The following is a 19,622-nucleotide window of genomic DNA, read 5'->3' as shown; positions in this document are numbered from 1 at the left end:
AACAAAATTGTGTACAACAACCAAATGATACCAAATAATCATTACAAATAAAAAATCTATTAAATTAAATCTAAATGCAAGTCAGAAATTTTTCATCACACACACATTTTTCAGTCTGTATAATTTACAGCTGTGTTGTGTCCCTTTTAGCTTGGTTTGTAGTCCTCAGTAGGATGAATGGGGGGTGTTTTACACGCCCAGAGGCCCATGGTTTGATGATCCATCAATGCACTAAGTTTAACTTTTGTCACAAAAGATTCATAGATAAGCTTTTGGCCTTGTGGTGAAGCCCTCAAACAAAGGTCTGTTAGGCAATCAAATGTTGGTAACTTATTCCTTTTGAGGACTTTTTACAATTTAATTAGCAGTTTTATTACCTGTAATTTAGATGTAAATCATTAAGACATTCTAAATACATTTAAAAAAAGGCTAATAAATTAAATTGTGAACCAATATGTTCATGGATTCATGCCACCTGGCCACCTTGACTACCAGAAATTAAGTTTTATATCATTAGATAGCACTGGGAGGAATTGCCTCAAATTAATTTCACAATATGTTGAGCAGTTTCCCTCGATAACGATAAATGGACAACATCTACGTATACAGTGGTAGTTAGAGGGAGCGGTGCCGGCGGTAGATTTGGTCTAGTTCCCATAAAAATCCTTCAACAGTTTGGCAACATTTTAGATTCGGTCATTGATGCATGTTTGAGGACGGAGAAGTCAGCTGGAGGAGAACGTAGCTTCACATGACAAGATTTAGACTCCTTACCTCTGATTGGCCAACAGCCACACGGACTCCATTTGCTCCGCAACGTTGATGTTTTATCTCCACAAATAACTCAAGCTTGAAGGAGTTCTGCTGTGTGGTGGAGTTGCTAATTCTAATGGTTAGCTTCTATAGTCGAGACACACTCTGCTGTTTCCTGGAAGCTAAAACAACAACAGCCTTTCCCATCACGAGTCAAGATGGGCAAGTCCAAGAATGTTAAAAGACAGTGTTCCATAGATCTGTCAGAATTTTCAAATCCTAGTTTCACCGTCTGTTTTTGATCAAAAGCTAATGCAGGAGAAAGGCATAGGAGACCATTTCCATGTTCAGCCTGCATGTTAAACTCAGAGTGATCGACTAAAATCAGAAATAATCATTTAAAAAAGTTTTTCCAGTGAAGGTGATCTTTAACAGACACAACATAATGTGTAAAATGTTCTGTAACGTCTTCTCAAACTTAAAGAATGATTGGATCTGTCTCAGTAATGATTCTGGATTCGAGTCTTGTTCTTTCACAAATGAATAACAGTCTAACATATCAAAGAAATGGCTTGGACATTGAGCTTTGAACTTGTTACTTAACAGATTTTACATTAGCATTTTCCCCTCCCACTTAATGTTACCACACATGAAATAAACATGTTCTGTGGAAAAACATGCTTTGCTCAGCCAGCTGAACACATAATGGTGCAGTTTGCAGCTTCTATATTTTTATGTCATTTCAACAGCCGCCTTTCCCCCGGATTGCTTTAGATCATGTGTTCTAAAACCTGTTGAGCCTGTTCAGAAAAAATCAAATCTTGTTGGAGGTAGTTTTCTTTTTTGTGACAAGATATAAATAGCAGGAGTTGTGCAAGATATGTTCAACAGGTTGGATTGTCACACAAAGTACAGATCACAGTCTGTGACTGGAACACTGGTTGATGAACAATGGTGGCCACACAAAGAAAGGCTTTGAAACAAAGTTAATACAACTTCACTTAAAAAAAATATTCTACTTTTACGATAAGAATTCGAAAACATCAATAAAACCAAATGATGACTTGGAATCAGTATTATGACCGCAACGTCAATTCTTTTATTTTGGTGAAGCCTCTGAACTTGGGTCATGTTTATTTCATAATAAACCATATTGACTTGAAACAAGCAGAAAAGCTGTCTCAGCCATGGGGTTGAAACACTTATTTTTTGCATATCAAGTGACAGTTATAGTGCAAATTTTAGAAACCGCACTGGCACATTTCTTTAATTTTGACAAATGATTGCAGTGGGTGTTTATTCCTGGAATAATGCTGATGATGCACGTTTTTCTAGCACAGCACTCATCTGTTCATCTTATCTGACCTTAACCCAGGGAAGCGAGTTTGTATTGTCTTACATTGGTGTAGGGATGTAAAAAAAAGAAAGAAAAGAAAACAGTCTGAAGTTAAGTCCTTGTGCATGTTATCTGCTGCGATAGGGCCTATTGTGGCTTAGGAAGAAGAAAGGGTTTCATGCTTTAGACACAATATGATAGTTTGACTTGCGGGAAATCTCAAGAGTGCCTTACAATTTAATTCAAAAAGTTCTCCCAGAGAAATATTCAATGTGGAAATGCTTATTTAAGTTTCTTGCTCCTGATAATAAAAGTTATTCACAATCATGATACGTCAGGGATCATCGAGAAAGGATCTTTTTTTTACCCAATGAAGCATTTAAATGACATCACAGTTACAGCTGGTTTTAAACAAGGAACTGGATGTTTTTTTTGTAGCCTAGAACATGGGACATTCTTGGTTAAAAATATGTAACCCAGAACATGAGCTTTAGTTTAAATGAGATATGGCATGAATAATCATTTCTGAACTTCTTGGAAAACCCTGTTATTTTACTTTATAATGGATTCAGCTCAGAAGCTGTTCACTCTCACTGAATATTGCTTTCAGAGATGTTCTTGAACTTTCTGTCACTTTCAGCATTGCTCTGCACTTCGACAAGGTATATTTTATACAGTAATATGTGTCCAAAGGTTATTGTTCAATAATTCAACTGAGTATTCAAAATATCCCTTGCTGTGGACAAGTCCTCAATAGGGAATGTTTTTTTGTGTGAGCTCCCAACACTTTAATAAAGCAAAATAATGATTGCCTTTTGATGAATGCATCAATAAACGGGTTAAGCAAACACAAAAATGAAGAAAATTTGGAAAACATTATTTTAACAGCCTAAATTAATAGAAAAACACACAGAATAGATTTTCTGTTGTGTTTTGGTGCTTTTTGAAAAATCAAAAAATGGCAAGTTGTGAGTAAAGATGTGCAGAACATATAAAATGCTCCCCACAAAGTTTCGATGGTGGCTAAATTTGAGTATAAAGTAAAGCAAAGCAAAGCATGGCAAGAATAAAACACAACACTGCAACAAAAACACTGTATTGGAGATCATTGAATGATTAAAAGGCACCAGATTTGCCATTGTTCGAGGAGTCTTAAAACAGATTGTGTACATGAGGTTTTTCTCCAGAGCCAGCTCTGCCTGCCTACACTTCAGAAGGACCTTTGAACAGTTGGCATTCTGTCTCAAAGTCACAACCATTGAGCAGATCACTGTAGTGCTGTTTGACATCTTGATAGAGCGGCATTGATGCCTGCTGGTTGGTTAGACCTGGGAAGGCCACTGGGTTCTCATTGAGCAGAGGCTGCAGTCTAAAGTCGCCCCCTCCGCAATCATACAGAACCATGACGAAGTTAGCAGCGTATGGCAACATCTGGCTGGTGCGGAAAGAGCGCTGGGTCTGCGTGGCGTAGTTTGCTGATGTAAGGGGATCTGTGTCCTTGAAGAAGCCCAAAAGGGTAAAAAGTGGGAGGAGGGTCTCAGCATGGCCGACCTGCACTGTCACTGCTTCGCTCACCTGCTCACCCGATCTGGAACAGAAAGTAGTAATCATCAAAGAATCAGCTCTGAAAATCTTCCACAGGCAAGAAGGGTGAAATAATATCCTGTGAAATGTGAACCTTTTTTTTAAATAACAAAAGACATAAGCAGGGCAAAGTTATTTGTTTAGTCATTGTTAGGTAGCACATGCAGTCAGCACTCTTGCAACAGTGACTGTATTTCCTATGCACTATCGGCATAAAACAAATCTAGACATCTCTTCACTTTTTCCTCATTGTCAGGCTCTGACAGCTTTAGCGATGCTATCTTTTGTAAATCACTTGTCTCAAAAATAAATAATAAAACTGGAATTCTATTGCTGTCTAATTTGTTTCTCCCTTGTGGAACAACAATAACAACAATAATAGCACTGAAATCCTGACTTGAACCTCATATTACCTCAATAACTCACTAAACTTGTTTTTGTAAATGAAGATGAGACTTTGATTTTGAGTCAAGGCTGTGTGTCACCATTACTGAAGCTGTTGGGTTGGTGTCTTTCATCCATGTCAAACATTTGGTGGATGGACACTTAACATATGGAGAGCATTTGGCCTGGAGTCTAACAGACCTTAATGGTTTTGAGGGAACTACAGAGACGAATGTAGGTACAAACACCCTCAAATGCAAATGAATCAACAGCATTCAACTACCAAGTTCCAGAAATACACAGACTCATACATTCTTGTCATCTCACTCCATATGAATTACGGTCTGCAACACTTTTTGTGTTTTTTTTTGTGTGTGCTTTATTTATTAATTTATTTTAATACACAAGGATGGTTAAACAATGTGCCTGTGGCACATGCAAAAATGGCACACAGTATCCCGAGAGGATAATAAACGGAGTTTATAAAAACCCATTTCTCAAACTAAAACAAAACATGGACAAATGCCCCTGTTGGATAAAGCTGAGGGACAGACCACAGTTGACTCAATGTGACAACTATTAACAAGGTTGGCTGTTTGTTCTAAGGTAAGACAGTTTCGTATAATCTTAGCAATCAGATCAAATAAGTTAATATCAATCACTTAAAGCCTAATGCTAATGAGCTAGCCACCTAGCAGGTTGTTAGCTGCTGAATATGAACAAAGCTGGTCTTCAGTGGTGTTTCTCTAATCAAAGATGATGGGGGCTTCTCACTCTTGATTTATGACCTAAAGGTTAGTGTTAGAGACCGACTGATATGTCACGAGGTGGTTTCAGAGAGAGGTTAGGACCCAAGATGCAGAACCAGATAACGAGGCAGGAGGTGGAAAAATGTAAAAATCCTTTATTTAGGAGTAAATCCAGAGAATGAAGGGAGCCAAAAAACAAAATCCAAAAATCCTAATAACTAAACCTAGAGAATCCAAAACATAAGAGACCTAGAGATACTAAAGCTAGAGAGGGGGACGAGACGAGACGGGATGGGACGAGACGAGACGGGATGGGACGAGACGAGACGAGACGGGATGGGACGAGACGAGACGAGACGAGATGAGACAAGACGAGACGAGACGAGACGGGATGGGACGAGACGAGACGAGACGAGATGAGACGAGACGAGACGAGACGAGATGAGACGAGGTTGACACAAACAATGAACCAACACCACATTGAGACACAGACAGGGTTAAATTCACTGGGGTAGGATGAGAGGGAGATGAGCTGCAGGTGTGTGGAGAGAGAAACCTAGTGAAATCAATTAACTAATCAGTGAGGGGAGAGTAACTTGACCTAGGAGTAAAAACAAAACCTGAAGACAAGAAGATAAAGATAAACAACTAATGATCTGAGGAGAACTAAATAACCAGTGGAGAAAGAAACACACTAAAAGAGACTAATAAATGAAAAGCTGAACCTATAGGAAAAAACTACAGAACGAAAAACTACAGAGGTGTGACTAAGGGAGACCACGGGAGCAACGGACCTGGGGGGATACCTGGGGAGGGGGAAAACCTAGAGGGGCTGCAGACAAGGACACATGAGGAAGATGCAGACAAGGACACATGAGGATGCTAGGAGACACATAAGGAGAACCTAGAGAGGGATGGAGAACACATGGATACACATGAGGGAAGACGCAGACACAGACCATGACAATATGGGCATGTGGGCACTGGGCCAAGGATCAATTCAAGATGGAAATCCCAGGTAATATCAGCCAATGCAAAAATGGCTGTAACTCAGTTTTATATCCAATGGGCTGAAATTAGATATAATTTTCAGTTTAAACATGTAGAGGAGGATGAAATGGAAAAAAAGTTGCTAAATATAAATAGTAACAAACCTTGTGGAATTGATAACATGGATGGAAGACTTTTAAAGATTGTAGCTAAATTTTTAGTCCAGCCTCTATGCCATATTTTTTATTTATGTTTTGATGAATGTCTCTATCCTGATATGTGGAAAATCTCAAAAGTTCTACCTTTGTCTAAAAAAATAAAAATAAAACGTTGACAGGGAAAAATAGTAGACCAATTAGTATTTTACCAGTTCTACGTAAATTGATGGAAGGAGTAGTATTTAAACAAATTCAACATTATTTTCATGTGAATGGCATTTAGTCTGGTGTTCAGCATCCTTATAAAGAAGGCTATTCTACCAGCACAGCTCTGACTGCCCTCACTGATGAATGGTTGAGACAAATTGATAGGACGCGATTTGTAGGAGCAGTTTTTCTGGAATTTAGTGCAGCTTTTGATCTTGTGGCTCATGACCTTTTTTACAAATGAAATTATCAGCATATGGTTTTAAAAACTCTGCTACTAATTTTATGTGTACTTACTTGTCTAATAGGAAACAGTGTGTTGTATACAATGGTTGCCTATCGAACACTGTCGATCTTTTGTGTGGGACTCCCCAAGGAAGTTGTTTGGGTCCTCTGTTATACAGTATTTTTGTCAATGACATGTCTTTTGCATGCAGTGAAGCACACATGACTGTATATACCGATGATACGACCATATCTGTTTCGGCTTCCAGTTTAGATCAGGTCAATGTTATGCTGCAGAAGGAACTAAGGTCCATTTCTGAGTGGGTGGTGGGGAACAGGCTAAAACTGAATGTGCTGAAAACCAAGTGTATGCTATTGGACTCCAGGAACCTTATACAAGAACATCAGAAGCTGCACATTTCTTTGGAAGGACAACAAATTGAACAAGTAAAAGAGACCAAATCAATATCATGGACTAAACCTATTGACAAAATTGTGAATAAAATGAGTAGGAACATCTCTGTAATTAGGTGCAATGCTCATTATTTGCTGACAGAAACCAGAAAACTAGTTTCACAGTCACTGGTTTTGTGTCATCTGGATTACTGTCCAGTTGTCTGGTCCAGTGCAGCTAAAAAGGACTTGGATAAACTACAGAGAGCTCAGAATAGAGCTGCAAGGCTAGCTCTTGGTTGTCCTTATAGAGCCAATATCAACTGGATGCATCACAGGTTGTCCTGGATGAAGGTAAATGTCAGATTAGCAGAAAACTTGGGATATCACATAAACATTTTAATTTGTTCACAAAGTTGCTACCGACATGTAAGAGACATGGTTTTAACACAAGGAAAGCCTCCCAAGTAACCTTTTACCCTTCCATTGCCAAAAACTAATGTCCACAAGAGAACAGTCATTTACAGAGCTGTTTCATATTGGAATATCCTGCCTCCAGGAGTGGCATTAATAAATGATCATGGCAGATTAAAAACAATTCTTAAGACTTTGGTCATACATAACAACTTAAAATTAAATGACTGATGTGGGTTTTTTAATTAGTTTTATATAGTTATTAATTGGCCTGTTGGGTGGGGGTGGGGGTGGGGGGTGCATGTGGGCACTGGGCCAAGGATCAATTCAAGATGGACATCCCAGGTAATATCAGCCAATGCAAAAATGTCTGTAACTCAGTTTTATATCTAATGGGCTGAAATTAGATATACATTTCTGTTTAAACAGAAAGACTACCATTTTCTGTTTAAACATGTAGAGGAGGATGAAATGGAAAAAATGTTGCTAAATATAAATAGTAACAAACCTTGTGGAATTAACATGGATGGAAGACTTTTAAAGATTAAAGTGTTATTTTCTTACCTGCCTTGTCTTACACCCTGAATTGCACACATGTTGTACTTCGATTTAAATGAAAATAAATGGCGTGTGTTTTGACCAGGCCAGTCACGTATTTTGAGATTTATTAGCTTGTGACAGTTTGTAATTATTGTGACTACAAACCAAATGTCTGCACGTCGCAAATCACTAGATCACATCACCACAGAATCTCCTCTGCCTTAACGTTGCTGCTACGTACCACATGGAGAGATTTATGGTGTTTCTTACCTCCTGAAGGAAGGAGTCAAAGTTCGCTGAACTTACAGCCATCTTTCCTCTGCCTTTTTTTCCATGTCTGGTTTGATTACATCACTTTGGTGAAGCGTATTTGTAGTACTGGAAGTATTTTCACACAAAACCTAAAATAACATTTCCCCCTGTTCGGAAATAAGCGCTTTCTTGGTATCAGAATGCATCTTTAAAACTCACAGACATCACATGTGAAATCCATGGCACACAACAAATGGGATTGGAAAATATCATTTTTAGCCCCATGGACTTGCATTCATTTTTTCGTTCTTCCGAGGACCCGTGGTCTGGAAGTAGATGGGCAGGACTTAGGCACCCTATAACCTTCAGTCTAACTGTGATTTCTATATAATGGAATGGCTAAAACATTACCTTTACATCATATTTGAGGCCTAAAATTTACCCGGAGCTCCTTCCCAGACCATCACACAGCTTTGCTCCTAGAATGTTGTTTGCTACTCGACCACTCCTAGAGAATAATAATGGGCTAGAATTTCCTCTGTTTGTAGAAAATGTTTCTAACTGTGAACTTGTGAAGCTCAAATTCTCTAAAGACAGGGTGAGGTCCTAAGAAATGTTTGTTTGCACTGTGCTACACAATCAGATTTGCTTAGATTCTTGTTTCTTGAATTAAAAAAAGGCAACAGACTCTAATCCTAATCTAATTTGTCATCCCTTTGGTTTAAAGACTCATATATGTAATTTAGCTTTAGTGAAGTCTCCTGAATGTTTGTTCTTAAAAAGGCTGAAAGTCACAAGTGAAATAGTGGCCCTTTTTTGTTTAGGCAATGTGAAGGAATGAGTAAATTATGTCTGTTACACGTTCACAGACTGGAGTGTTTGGTCTAACTGAGGATCCAAACATTCTGAGTCTATCAAAATAAGATGAACTCATGCTGTCACGGTGATAAAAAAGCAAATCGCCTAACAGAAAAAACAAAACCTAAAAGAAAATGTTACTTTTGCCCCAAAGATAAAACCAGTCATCAGCAGGTTTTGAATTAAGAGTACTGAACCTAAAACTTTAAAATGGGTTCTACATCTAATGGGTCTGGTCTATTGCCAACAACACGTTGATGAGAATTGAAATGACTGAATGTGCCTTTTGGGTTCTACTCACTGCTTCTCTTTGACTGCTTTGTCCAGACGGCTGAACACATCATGGAACAGGATGCAGCTGGATTTGCTGTTTATGTCGTATCCATAGCCTCGTTTCCAGAATTGCTTCAGATCAATTGCGTACTCCATAACCTGTAAAACCAGATTGGGAAAAATTCCCACTGAGCATGAAGAAGACTCCTTAAAGTGGCCGAGTGTAGTTTCCAGGCACTAGGGGGCAGTACATACATACATACATTTCAGGGTAGTTTTACACCGCCTTGCCCTGTCACTAGTAAAAAATAAATAAATAATATTACAGTAAATGCTGTTACCTGTGGTGCAGAAAGCACACAATCTCAGATGGTCCTTCAGTTACTTCCATCAAGGGAATGTAATGCTGATGCTAGTTTTCTGGATCTGCTCAGCCTGCACCTGCCCATAAAGTCATCACACTATGGCAATACCATCAGGCCAAAATCTCTTTTTCGATTCTGTACTGTCACATGTGTTTTGGAAAGAGTTTAGAAGCTTTGTTATTAAATTTGTGTGTCCTAAATTATTTGAATGTGGTAACGTAACTTCCGTAAGTCATACGTCCAGCCAGTCATCTAGTGTGATGTCATCAACAGGCGCAGGACCCCGAGCTAGCCAGAAGCAAACATGGTGTCTAATATGGTGCCCCCCAAAGATGCTAAAGCTACGCACTAGGTACTTTAGACTCCATTTTTGTGGTTACATCATATGGTACAAAGCCCCAAATATTTTTCAACGACTGGACATCATTTTATTCATTTTCAACAACATTTCGATGGATATTTCCAGAGATTAATGGTAAAAACTACACATTGTCTCTTTAATGAGACACAATGAGCTGGTGTGTAAAAATGAAAAGCCTATTGTTATTCTAGGCCCTGATCACTGTTTATGACATGTTTCAGCAACCGTGGTGACAAAGCAGAGATAAAAAATTGTTTTTATTTGTTGACTTAATTATAAGCTTTATTATGTATAAATATTTAAAGTAACAGCAATATAACTTCACTGATGATTATTAAAACACATAAAATAACAGTATAAATCCAAATATACTTTCTCATCACGCAACAATCAAGGACAGTTTTGATTCACTACACAAATAACATGAATAGAGAGAGTCAAATGTATCTTCATTATGATCAGGTCAGAAGCGTGAACATGAATGAAGCAGAAAACATGCAGCCCTCAGGTGAGATATTTTGTTCATCCCAAGCGGAAGAAATGTTTCAGGGTGTAATCTTTTACCTGTGCATCAACTTCGTCAAAGAGCCGACACCACGGGGAATTCACAGTTTTGATGGCAAACTCATACGCACACAGGTAAAACGCCGCTTCCACCATATCTGCAGGAGAACATTCAAAACATTCAGCTACAAAATGAGACAATCAAGCCATTAAAACAATAATTTCTAATCAAATGTATCAAGTCAGAAATGTTAGTTGTCAGCAGTTTTATATTTTTAACATGTAAATTGAATATACTATAAAAGTCATTATAGGAGAACAAAAACCTTAACAGGTCTGGAAATGTTTTAAATGAATTAAAAATATAGGAAAATATTATTCATTTTAAATAAATAAATAAATAAATAAATAAATAAGGAAAAGATTATTCCTAAAAGTAACTCAGCCTGTCAGATGAAAGAATTGAGTTAGCTTTTGTAGGAGGCTTTTTGGTAGCAATAAGAGCACAAGAGTTTCTCTAGACATTATTCACAAATACTAAAGGGAACACTGATTCTAATACATGGAAACAGCACCACCTACTGTGTAAAGTTAACATAAAAAAAGCCCCAAACAGTGTACAACTGCATGTGGAGGACATTGTAGATATAATTCACTATAATCTATGTGTTTGTGTTAAGTGATGTTAGCAGGTGTTATAAGTAACTGGTGTGTTTCTGTTGAGTGGTGTGGGTTAGGGTTAGGACCTAAGATGTACAAAAATGCGTCTGCCTTTCCCTTTAATAAAATAACTTCATTAGAACTGTTGTGTCAAGAATAGAGAATCATATGTGAGTTAAGTTGGAGAGAGCTGGGTGGCACAGTTGTTGTCACTGTTGCCTTTCAGGAAGGATCGTGTCCACATGCATGCATGGGTTTTCTCCAGGTTCTCTGGCTTACTCCCACAGACCAAAAACTTGCAAAGCAGGCTGACTGTAGACTCTATAGTGTTCCTAAGTGTGCCTGTGAATGGTTATTTCTGTGTAGTCCTATGATGGACAGGGCACCTGCCCAGGATGTCCCCTGCCTCTTGCCCGATGACCCCTGGTGTTAGGCACCAGCTCCCCCAACCCTGGTGAAGAGGAAGCAGTTTGGATAAGCATTGGACATCACACAACACACATATTTGCAATATTGCAAAACATGCAATATTGTTGCATGTCGAAGACTGTTAGATGCATGTGAGTTAGTGTATAAAGAATTACTTTTTTCATTCCTGTAAACTATGTTATTCTGATCTAATCATGAAACTTTCCTTCAGTAAAAGAGAATCTAAACACTGATTATATATGGGCTGGGACGATAATCAATAAATTAATTAATCGTACGATAGATGAAAATGAACTCAATAATTTTTTCAGCCTCAATGCAAAGAGGTTAAGAAATGTACAACTCTATTATTATTATTATTATTATTATTATTTATTATCATTAGTGAAGTGCAGTTTTGGTTGTTGACACTGGATAAGACATTGTATTTATTGTTTTGGAGAGATAGGGTCTATTTTATTGTTTTTGGTGCAATATTTCCTAACTGATAGTTAAAGTCCTTTTTTAATTTATTAAATATTTTATTTGTTTTATTTATATATTTATAACTCCACATGTGCTCATCCATAGTTTTGATGCCTTCAGTGAGAATCTACCAATGCAAACGATCATGAAAATAAAGAAAACACATGGAATGAGACAGGTGTGTCCAGACTCCTGGCCTGATATATGTATATATATATATATATATATATATATATATATATATATATATATATATATATATATATATATATATATATATATACACACACACACACGCACACACAGACACACACACACACACACACACATATATATATATATATATATATATATATATATATATATATATATATATATATATATATATAACCATGAGTTTGTGATCAACTTTTAGATAATCCCTCATTGTAGATCATGATGGCTAACTTAAGCTGTGCAACCATATCACAGATTTATTTAGAAACTATTCACTCAGTTTATATATATATATATATATATATATATATATATATATATATATATATATTTTGTATTATTATTACTTTACAAAGTGTTTGTTTATTGCTATGTTGTTATAATTAGTATGAGGTTGAATCTTGAAATGTGGTGTTAAAATAAAACAACGCTTTGGATATATTACTATTAATAATGCTATAAAATGATTAAGAAAAAAAGATCGTTAGTAGGCATTTGGCCATGGCTTTGTGAACATTTAATTATATTGGTTTAATTGTGAAATCTAACAGTTAAAAAAGCTAATATTTGCCTAAAATACCCCCCACCAGTGGAAACGTTGATCAGTTACACCAAAACAATAGTACAGGCCTGACTAAAGTTATATATAAAGGTCAGTCTGACCTGAACCGGAGCATTGAAATAACTATTTTAACACCGACCATCTGTGATGAGGTTGTATGGGACTTCCAGTCTGTCTGCTATCTTCTGCTGGACCCTCATCATCTCTAGGCCCTTGCTGAACTTGTCCAGCTCTGTCATCGCAGATGGGTTGCTATCAACTTCCTGCACAAATTTGTGACACAGCTCAAAGAACCTCATAAGGGCATCGTTCATTTCATGACCAAACTCCACATCTGCATAGAAAAAAGAAAAATAAAACAGAGGTTATGGTGCTTCCGTGTGAATAACGTGATGTTTTGTTATTCATGCATGACCTGCAATGTCCCACAGGCTCGTCAGTCCGGCCTGGAAGGACAGCGTGCTGTTGACGCATCTGTGCTTGGAGCTGGTGATGAACTTGATGAGTCCATTTCGAAGCTTCTCCTCTGAAATCATGGAGGGGAACAATTTAGACAGCCGTATGGCCAGATGTTTGAGGTCTTCTACCCCTTTCTGGACCAGTCGGCCGTCCATGTCCTCGGTGTACCACATCGCCCACAGGTTCTGGATCTCACGCAGCCAGTTGTGCGTGCCTGTCGCGCTGCTCCGGACCAGATTGTAAAACTTCCGCATCTTCTTGACATTTTTGGCCGTCGGGTATCTCGTCCCATGTCGGATTATAGCGGTCAGATGGATCTCGTGGCACTGCGGGGCCGGAGGCTGCAAAATAGATCTGTTTACCGCAAGAATGTCCTCTATGAGATACGGGTTGACTTCCTCATACCTGCCTTTCGTACAGAAATATTTAGCGATTGGCGGAATATTTGGGTTTTCTTCCGGAACCACATCGTGTCGAAAACAAGAGAGGCCAGTTATGATGGTAAAGGGAATAAAAATGTTTCCCCATAAAGTGATCATCGTAACTTCTTTGGCTTGGAATAAAACAGACTGCGCAGGCAGACCCAAAACTGAGTGTGACGTTGTCCACGAGGGACCAGACAGCCAATCAGGCAGAGAGGGTCCATCTTTGAAAGGGTATGTACATTTTTATTATAATAATTTTATGATCTGTAAATACATCATGTTCATGAAATTCTTCCCTCTCACATCTAGCTATCTTTTAAGTTTTATTCTTGACAGTTTCAACACCTTCCTGATTCAGGAATCCTGAATTAGACATTTCAGAGCTCCCACTTTAAAGAGCAAGTCACCCCCAAATGAATATTTTGTAGATAAAATGTATTAATTTGTATCTAGTGCTGTAGACATGTACAGTCATTATTTCGTCAGTTTAGTGAATCTTATTCAAAGGCACACTATGCAACTTTTTCCTATTTTCTTGAACCAGTATATGTTCTGAAAATGACCATTTCAGGGTTAACAAAATGCCCCTCAGACGCCACTACCCCCTGTGGTCAGAATATCACACTTGCAACTTGAGTGTTGGTGGGCCACTGTACCTGTTAGGTCTTACTTTAGTCTTAGTCTCTTTCCGGAGTATTTCTCTTATCTGATGGCACCATCTAGTGGCTGACAAGCAAATCACACAAAAAGTCTGTCGCTCCGTATTTTTTTAAGATGGCGACTTCACGTTTCTTCTTTATAAATGTGCTTCTGTAGCCGACAAACAGAGCTAAACATGCTGTTTTACAAGTATTATTCTCATGTCATGTTGCGTTTTCATATATTTATATTTTAAAGACTTTCTTGTCCGTGAAAAGTTCATCAACTCTGCATCAGCCGAGGTATTCCTTAAATTTGAACATAAGCGGTAGTCTAACATTATTGGTTAGTTCTGGTCGGCGCTCTGTTTCCTTTTGCACGGAGCTCTGCGGGGCAGGGTGTGTGCTTAGCAAAAAAAAAAAAAAAGACGTATTGCTTACATTCTATCACAGTACATGATAAGATAATCACTTTTACAGATTTCTGAAAAACCATACATAATTTCTGAAAGTAGAAAACTCCGGAAAGCTACTTTAAGCCTAAATGATACTTTTGCGTCTGCGTCGGGGCAGATGCACGCAACGCCATCATCCGCCCTTTCAAGGGCTCTCCGACAGGCTCGCAAGGACGGACGGAGTCAAGCTCTCTTTTCTAAACATCTGTCCATCAAGACAGAGAACGCAAGCTTGTGATTGGTCAGGAAGCCGCGGTGGTCTACAGCGCTGCCATTGCGCCCCTCAGAAGCATAAAGAGAGCTGAGGATATCTAGCAGCAGACACAGCTTGAAGAATACCTCGCATAAAAACTCTAAAAACACGAACGTTTTATTCCCCCGTGACTGGAGGAGTAAAAAGTTACGAAGCAAGTGTTTTATTCGTGGACGGAAATGACAGAAAACTTGGGTTTAGAGGTGGCGAGCGCATGAAGAGGCGGAGGAGGATGAGTGACAATTTTGTCCGTGTAAAAAAGTCTCTTAGATACAAAAAACACAATATAAACACACTATCTTGGACCGAATACATGACAGGATACCACAGAACAGCGCTACGCCCTCTGTTGTCCTAGCGGGGAATTGCTTTGTAAGTCCATGCGTGGGTCTCTCCCGTCTACACGTACCTGGGTATCTCCCAAAACAAAGATATTTTTCACAATTTGGCCAATTCATCCACACAAAAACACAGATTAACACAATGAAAACAAATCTTTTTTTAAAACTCCGGCCAAAGTGAATATTTGCATTTTCTCTGTTTAAAGCATTTCTGTGTGGACAGAAATTACAAGAATTTTAGGGTTCTCAACATCACTGTCTGCGACTAAAATGCTGACAACCCATGTGCGACCTGTGTTTTGTACACTACAATATGGATGCTAAGAGCTGTGTTTACGTTATCAATCGTCCAAGCACTTTTTGTCTGAGCAATTCTACCTCCTTAGTTCACACAAACAAGCTAGGCGCCATGGTTCATGTTTTGTTGGTTGAGCCGGAAGAAGAAAAAGGATTCAGGGAACTACTGCCACACACAGGTCTGGCATGCGGTTACTTGTGGATTGAGTTTTTTCTATGAATGACTAATAACAAGCTCTAGGGGGTGTAAATCTCTTTCTGTAGCTAGCAGGGAGTTTAATCGTCACAGCTGTGAAGAAGTGATTTTTTTGTTATCCAGTCTTCACTTTATATAAGGCCTTGTTGAAATGTGCTTTGTAAACCACCACCAGTTCCAGGGTGGGTTTTATGATGGATTACTTCTTCAAATTGGTGCCATTCCAATGTTAAAACCACCCAATGGATCCAAGAGCACCTGGCTGCAGACATCAGCTGGCGTCATTGCCGTGACAGGAAATGACGTATCCGGAAAAACAAGACATCGGGTCATTACCTTCGCCGGAAGTCATTACCTTTGCCGGAAGTAGTTTGGATTAGTTGAGAAAAAACGTACCGTGTCGTTTTTCTCTTCGATATGTACATATTTAAGAGAAAAATTACACGGTGGGTCATTACCTTCCTGTAGTGACCCCTTCCTTTCACCACATCACCCCGGTTCTCCAGCAGCTTCACTGGCTCCCAGTTAAATTCAGGTCCATCTTCAAAATTCTCCTCCATACCTTCAAAGCTATCCACAACCTCTCTCCTCCATATATCTCAGACCTTATAAGTATTCACACCCCGTCCCGTTCACTCAGATCTTCTTCTTCCATCCATCTTGCGGTTCCTTCTGCCCGTCTCGCTACCATGGGGAGCAGAGCTTTCAGCCGCTCTTCTCCCCGTCTCTGGAACTCACTTCCCCCAGACATCAGGAACATCGACAGTTTTACCCTTTTCCAATCAAAACTCAAAACACACATGTTTAAATCTGCCTACAACCTCTGATTTTATTAAATTGTTTCTCTCTTTGTTTTTTCTTGTTTGGGTTTTATTATTGTTTTATTGTATTTTATCACGTGTTTTCTGTAAAGTGACCTTGGGTGTCCTGAAAGGCGCTTTGAAATAAAATGTATTATTATTATTACCTTAACCAGAAGTCATTACTTTCACTGGAAGTAGTTTTTTTAAACAAAACTTACCGGAAAAAGCTTTTTATTTCAGATTTTTTTTTCTCTTTTCAGATCTGGACTGGCAAACTTTTAAATAATGTTACCTACGTTGCATGAAAATTGAATATTAAATCCCTTTGTTCTTCTGACAGAGAATTTTTATGACAGTAGCACATACATATGTGTGTGTGTGTATATATATACACACACACACACACACACACACACACACACAATAAAAGGCTGTAAAGTGAATAAAAAACATATATGGAAAAAATGAGAACATATTAAACTAAGACTTTTCAAAATGTGCAAACAAAATAGTACTTGCTAAATATTCCGTTTTTTTTTCATATTTCATTTATTGACATTAAAATAAAAACAGAAAAAAATTACTACAAGCCAAAATGAAAAAGGGTTTTATTGTTAAGCCCAAGATGAACTTTTGACCTACACCAATTGCTAAAGTACAGGACTCCCAGAAGCAGTGAAAAACATTTCAGCAACACTCCTCTCTCACCAGCAACAAAAATTAGTTACAAAATATCCATAACACTGTCCTGTTGTGTATCACAGCAGCTCATTGCAACAGAATTTAACTACTACAGCTGATAACTATTTAGCTAGTTGGTATTTATTTTGAGTGAAAGGCAATAAAACCAAAGAAACACTTGATTTCACAACCATTTTATTTTGGGTACAAATGAATTTGCTGAAGCATGGCTTTCTCAGCTGCATATCGATTCATCCCCTCCCATTTTTCCAACACTTTTATTGTTACCTGAAAAACATGCAGGATTACTTCATCGTCGTCGTCGTCTATCCGGGTCCGGATCGCGGGGGCAGCATCCCAATTAGGGAGCTCCAGGCCGTCCTCTCCCCGGCCTTGTCCACCAGCTCCTCCGGCAGGACCCTAAGGCGTTCCCGGACCAGATTGGAGATGTAACCTCTCCAACGTGTCCTGGGTTGACCCGGGGGCCTCCTGCCGGCAGGACATGCCCGAAACCCCTCCCCAGGGAGGCGTCCAGGAGGCATCCTGACCAGATGCCCAAACCACCTCAACTGGCTCCTTTCGATCCGGAGGAGCAGCGGTTCTACTCCGAGTTCCTCCCGAATGTCCGAGCTCCTCACCCTATCTCTAAGGCTGAACCCGGCCACCCTACAGAGGAAACTCATTTCGGCCGCTTGTATTCGCGATCTCGTTCTTTTGGTCATTACCCAAAGCTCATGACCATAGGTGAGGATTGGAACGTAGATTGACCGGTAAATCGAGAGCCTGGCTTTCTGACTCAGCTCCCTCTTCACCACGACAGATCGGCTCAGCGTCCGCATCACTGCAGACGCCGAACCAATCCGCCTGTCGATCTCCCGATCCCTCCTACCCTCACTCGTGAACAAGACCCCGAGATACTTAAACTCCTCCACTTGAGGTAGGACCTCTCTTCCGACCCGGAGTTGGCAAGTCACCCTTTTCCGGCCGAGAACCGTGGTCTCAGACTTGGAGGTGCTGATCCTCATCCCCGCAGCTTCACACTCGGCCGCAAACCTACCCAGCAAGAGCTGAAGGGAGCGAGAGCTGGACCACATCTAGGAGGACCACATCATCCACAAAAAGCAGAGACGAGATTCTCCTGCCACCAAACTTTGTTAAGGATTACTTCATACACTGTCAAATGTTTTCGAAAAGTAACTTTTATACCAATCACTGCTGAAGACTGCTCTGTACCTCTGGAACAAGGACATCAAACACCAAGTCCAGAAACTGGAACTCTCCCTTCTTTATTAGTTTATCTATTCCAGAGCATGAACCAATCCGCTCTGTCAGCTCGTCAACCTATAAAACACGTTAACATAAAAATGAACAAAACATTCCTCTCAGCATTAGACAACGGACCCAGGTGGCCCACTGGCCACACATCGAGATAAATAAATGTGATGCAGCTTATTGTAAGTCAGTATACATTTACCTGTGCATCAGCAAAGTGGAACATCAGTGGCTTTAGTCTTTGCTTTAATTTAAGCGAGACACCTGGATTGTGCCACAGATACATGCGGCCAGACTTCAATCTACCGCTGCAGAGATCCTTATACAAAGTCTGAGTAGAGACAAGAGTTAAAAATTAGCAACATTACGACAGATAACAAGGGATTGCATTATCCTATGTCCAATTTTAGAGTCTTAATTTATTATAATTAAACATTACCTTGATTTCACCATCTGAAGTCACTGCCTGGGTTCCATTTTTCAAAGCCTCGATTGTCCTGTAATTTAGATAAAAATACATCTTATTAGCAAATGAAGAATACAAGCACATGTAAGGAGTATTGTCAGGGTCACTTGAAGAAGTCCGATATTCATTTTAGATCTATATTTAAAGCCTCTAACTCCTGAATGATTTGCAGCTACATGTGCTTAAATCCGGTAATATTAACATAAACCATACCCGATCAAAGCAGTCAGTCGACAAAAATATCTATTTTTTATAAGGTTAGGATTATTCTGAAACACAATCAGAAGGAGGGAGGCAATAATTAGAGAAGCGGTTACTATTTCAAAGTTATTGTACCTGTTGCAGGACACCTGATTTGTGCAACCACACTTGAATGACCCAGCACAATACCACACGCAATAACTGAAAAATATTTAGAGATATTGAAAGCTAAGCTTGTCCAGAAAAAAGAAATTTAATTTTTGGGTGCACAGGACCAGTTCCAGTGCAGATGCTGAAAAATAAATTCATAAATCTGTCTTTTTTGAAGTTTCACAAATCAGAGGAAGGTTTCACAAATCACAAACTATGTTTTATGCATTCTGCTACGAGCCCAGAATAATCTAAAAAAGATTTGAAGAACGTATGTGTTGTAGGTTTTGAGCTAGAGCAGAATAAA

General features: G+C 39.0%; 1 protein-coding gene across 1 annotated transcript; it reads right to left on the bottom strand.

The window, feature by feature from the left end:
* Positions 1-3,168: 3,168 nt before the first annotated feature.
* minpp1a (multiple inositol-polyphosphate phosphatase 1a) lies at positions 3,169-13,742 on the bottom strand. Its single transcript, XM_015944915.3, has 5 exons — positions 13,094-13,742; positions 12,818-13,012; positions 10,407-10,504; positions 9,145-9,275; positions 3,169-3,677 (listed from the first exon to the last, which is right to left on the bottom strand). The coding sequence occupies exons 1-5, from the start codon at positions 13,674-13,676 to the stop codon at positions 3,293-3,295; spliced, it is 1,392 nt and encodes a 463-aa protein (XP_015800401.3). The 5' UTR covers positions 13,677-13,742; the 3' UTR covers positions 3,169-3,292.
* Positions 13,743-19,622: the final 5,880 nt, after the last annotated feature.

This window comes from Nothobranchius furzeri, chromosome 12, assembly GCF_043380555.1.
Source record: "Nothobranchius furzeri strain GRZ-AD chromosome 12, NfurGRZ-RIMD1, whole genome shotgun sequence".
NCBI classification, from domain to species: Eukaryota; Metazoa; Chordata; class Actinopteri; order Cyprinodontiformes; family Nothobranchiidae; genus Nothobranchius; species Nothobranchius furzeri.
Note: the sequence above shows the minus strand (reverse complement) of the source record. Positions and strands in the feature narration are given on the sequence as shown.

Excerpts from the sequence above, each read along its gene's own strand:
- minpp1a (XM_015944915.3), bottom strand. The coding sequence starts at position 13,676 with ATGATCACTTTATGGGGAAACATTTTTATTCCCTTTACCATCATAACT. Across the intron at positions 10,505-12,817 it reads ATACAACCTCATCACAGATG|ATATGGTGGAAGCGGCGTTT; the intron begins GTCGGTGTTAAA and ends GTTCTCCTGCAG. Across the intron at positions 3,678-9,144 it reads AAAGCAGTCAAAGAGAAGCA|ATCGGGTGAGCAGGTGAGCG; the intron begins GTGAGTAGAACC and ends TTTCTGTTCCAG.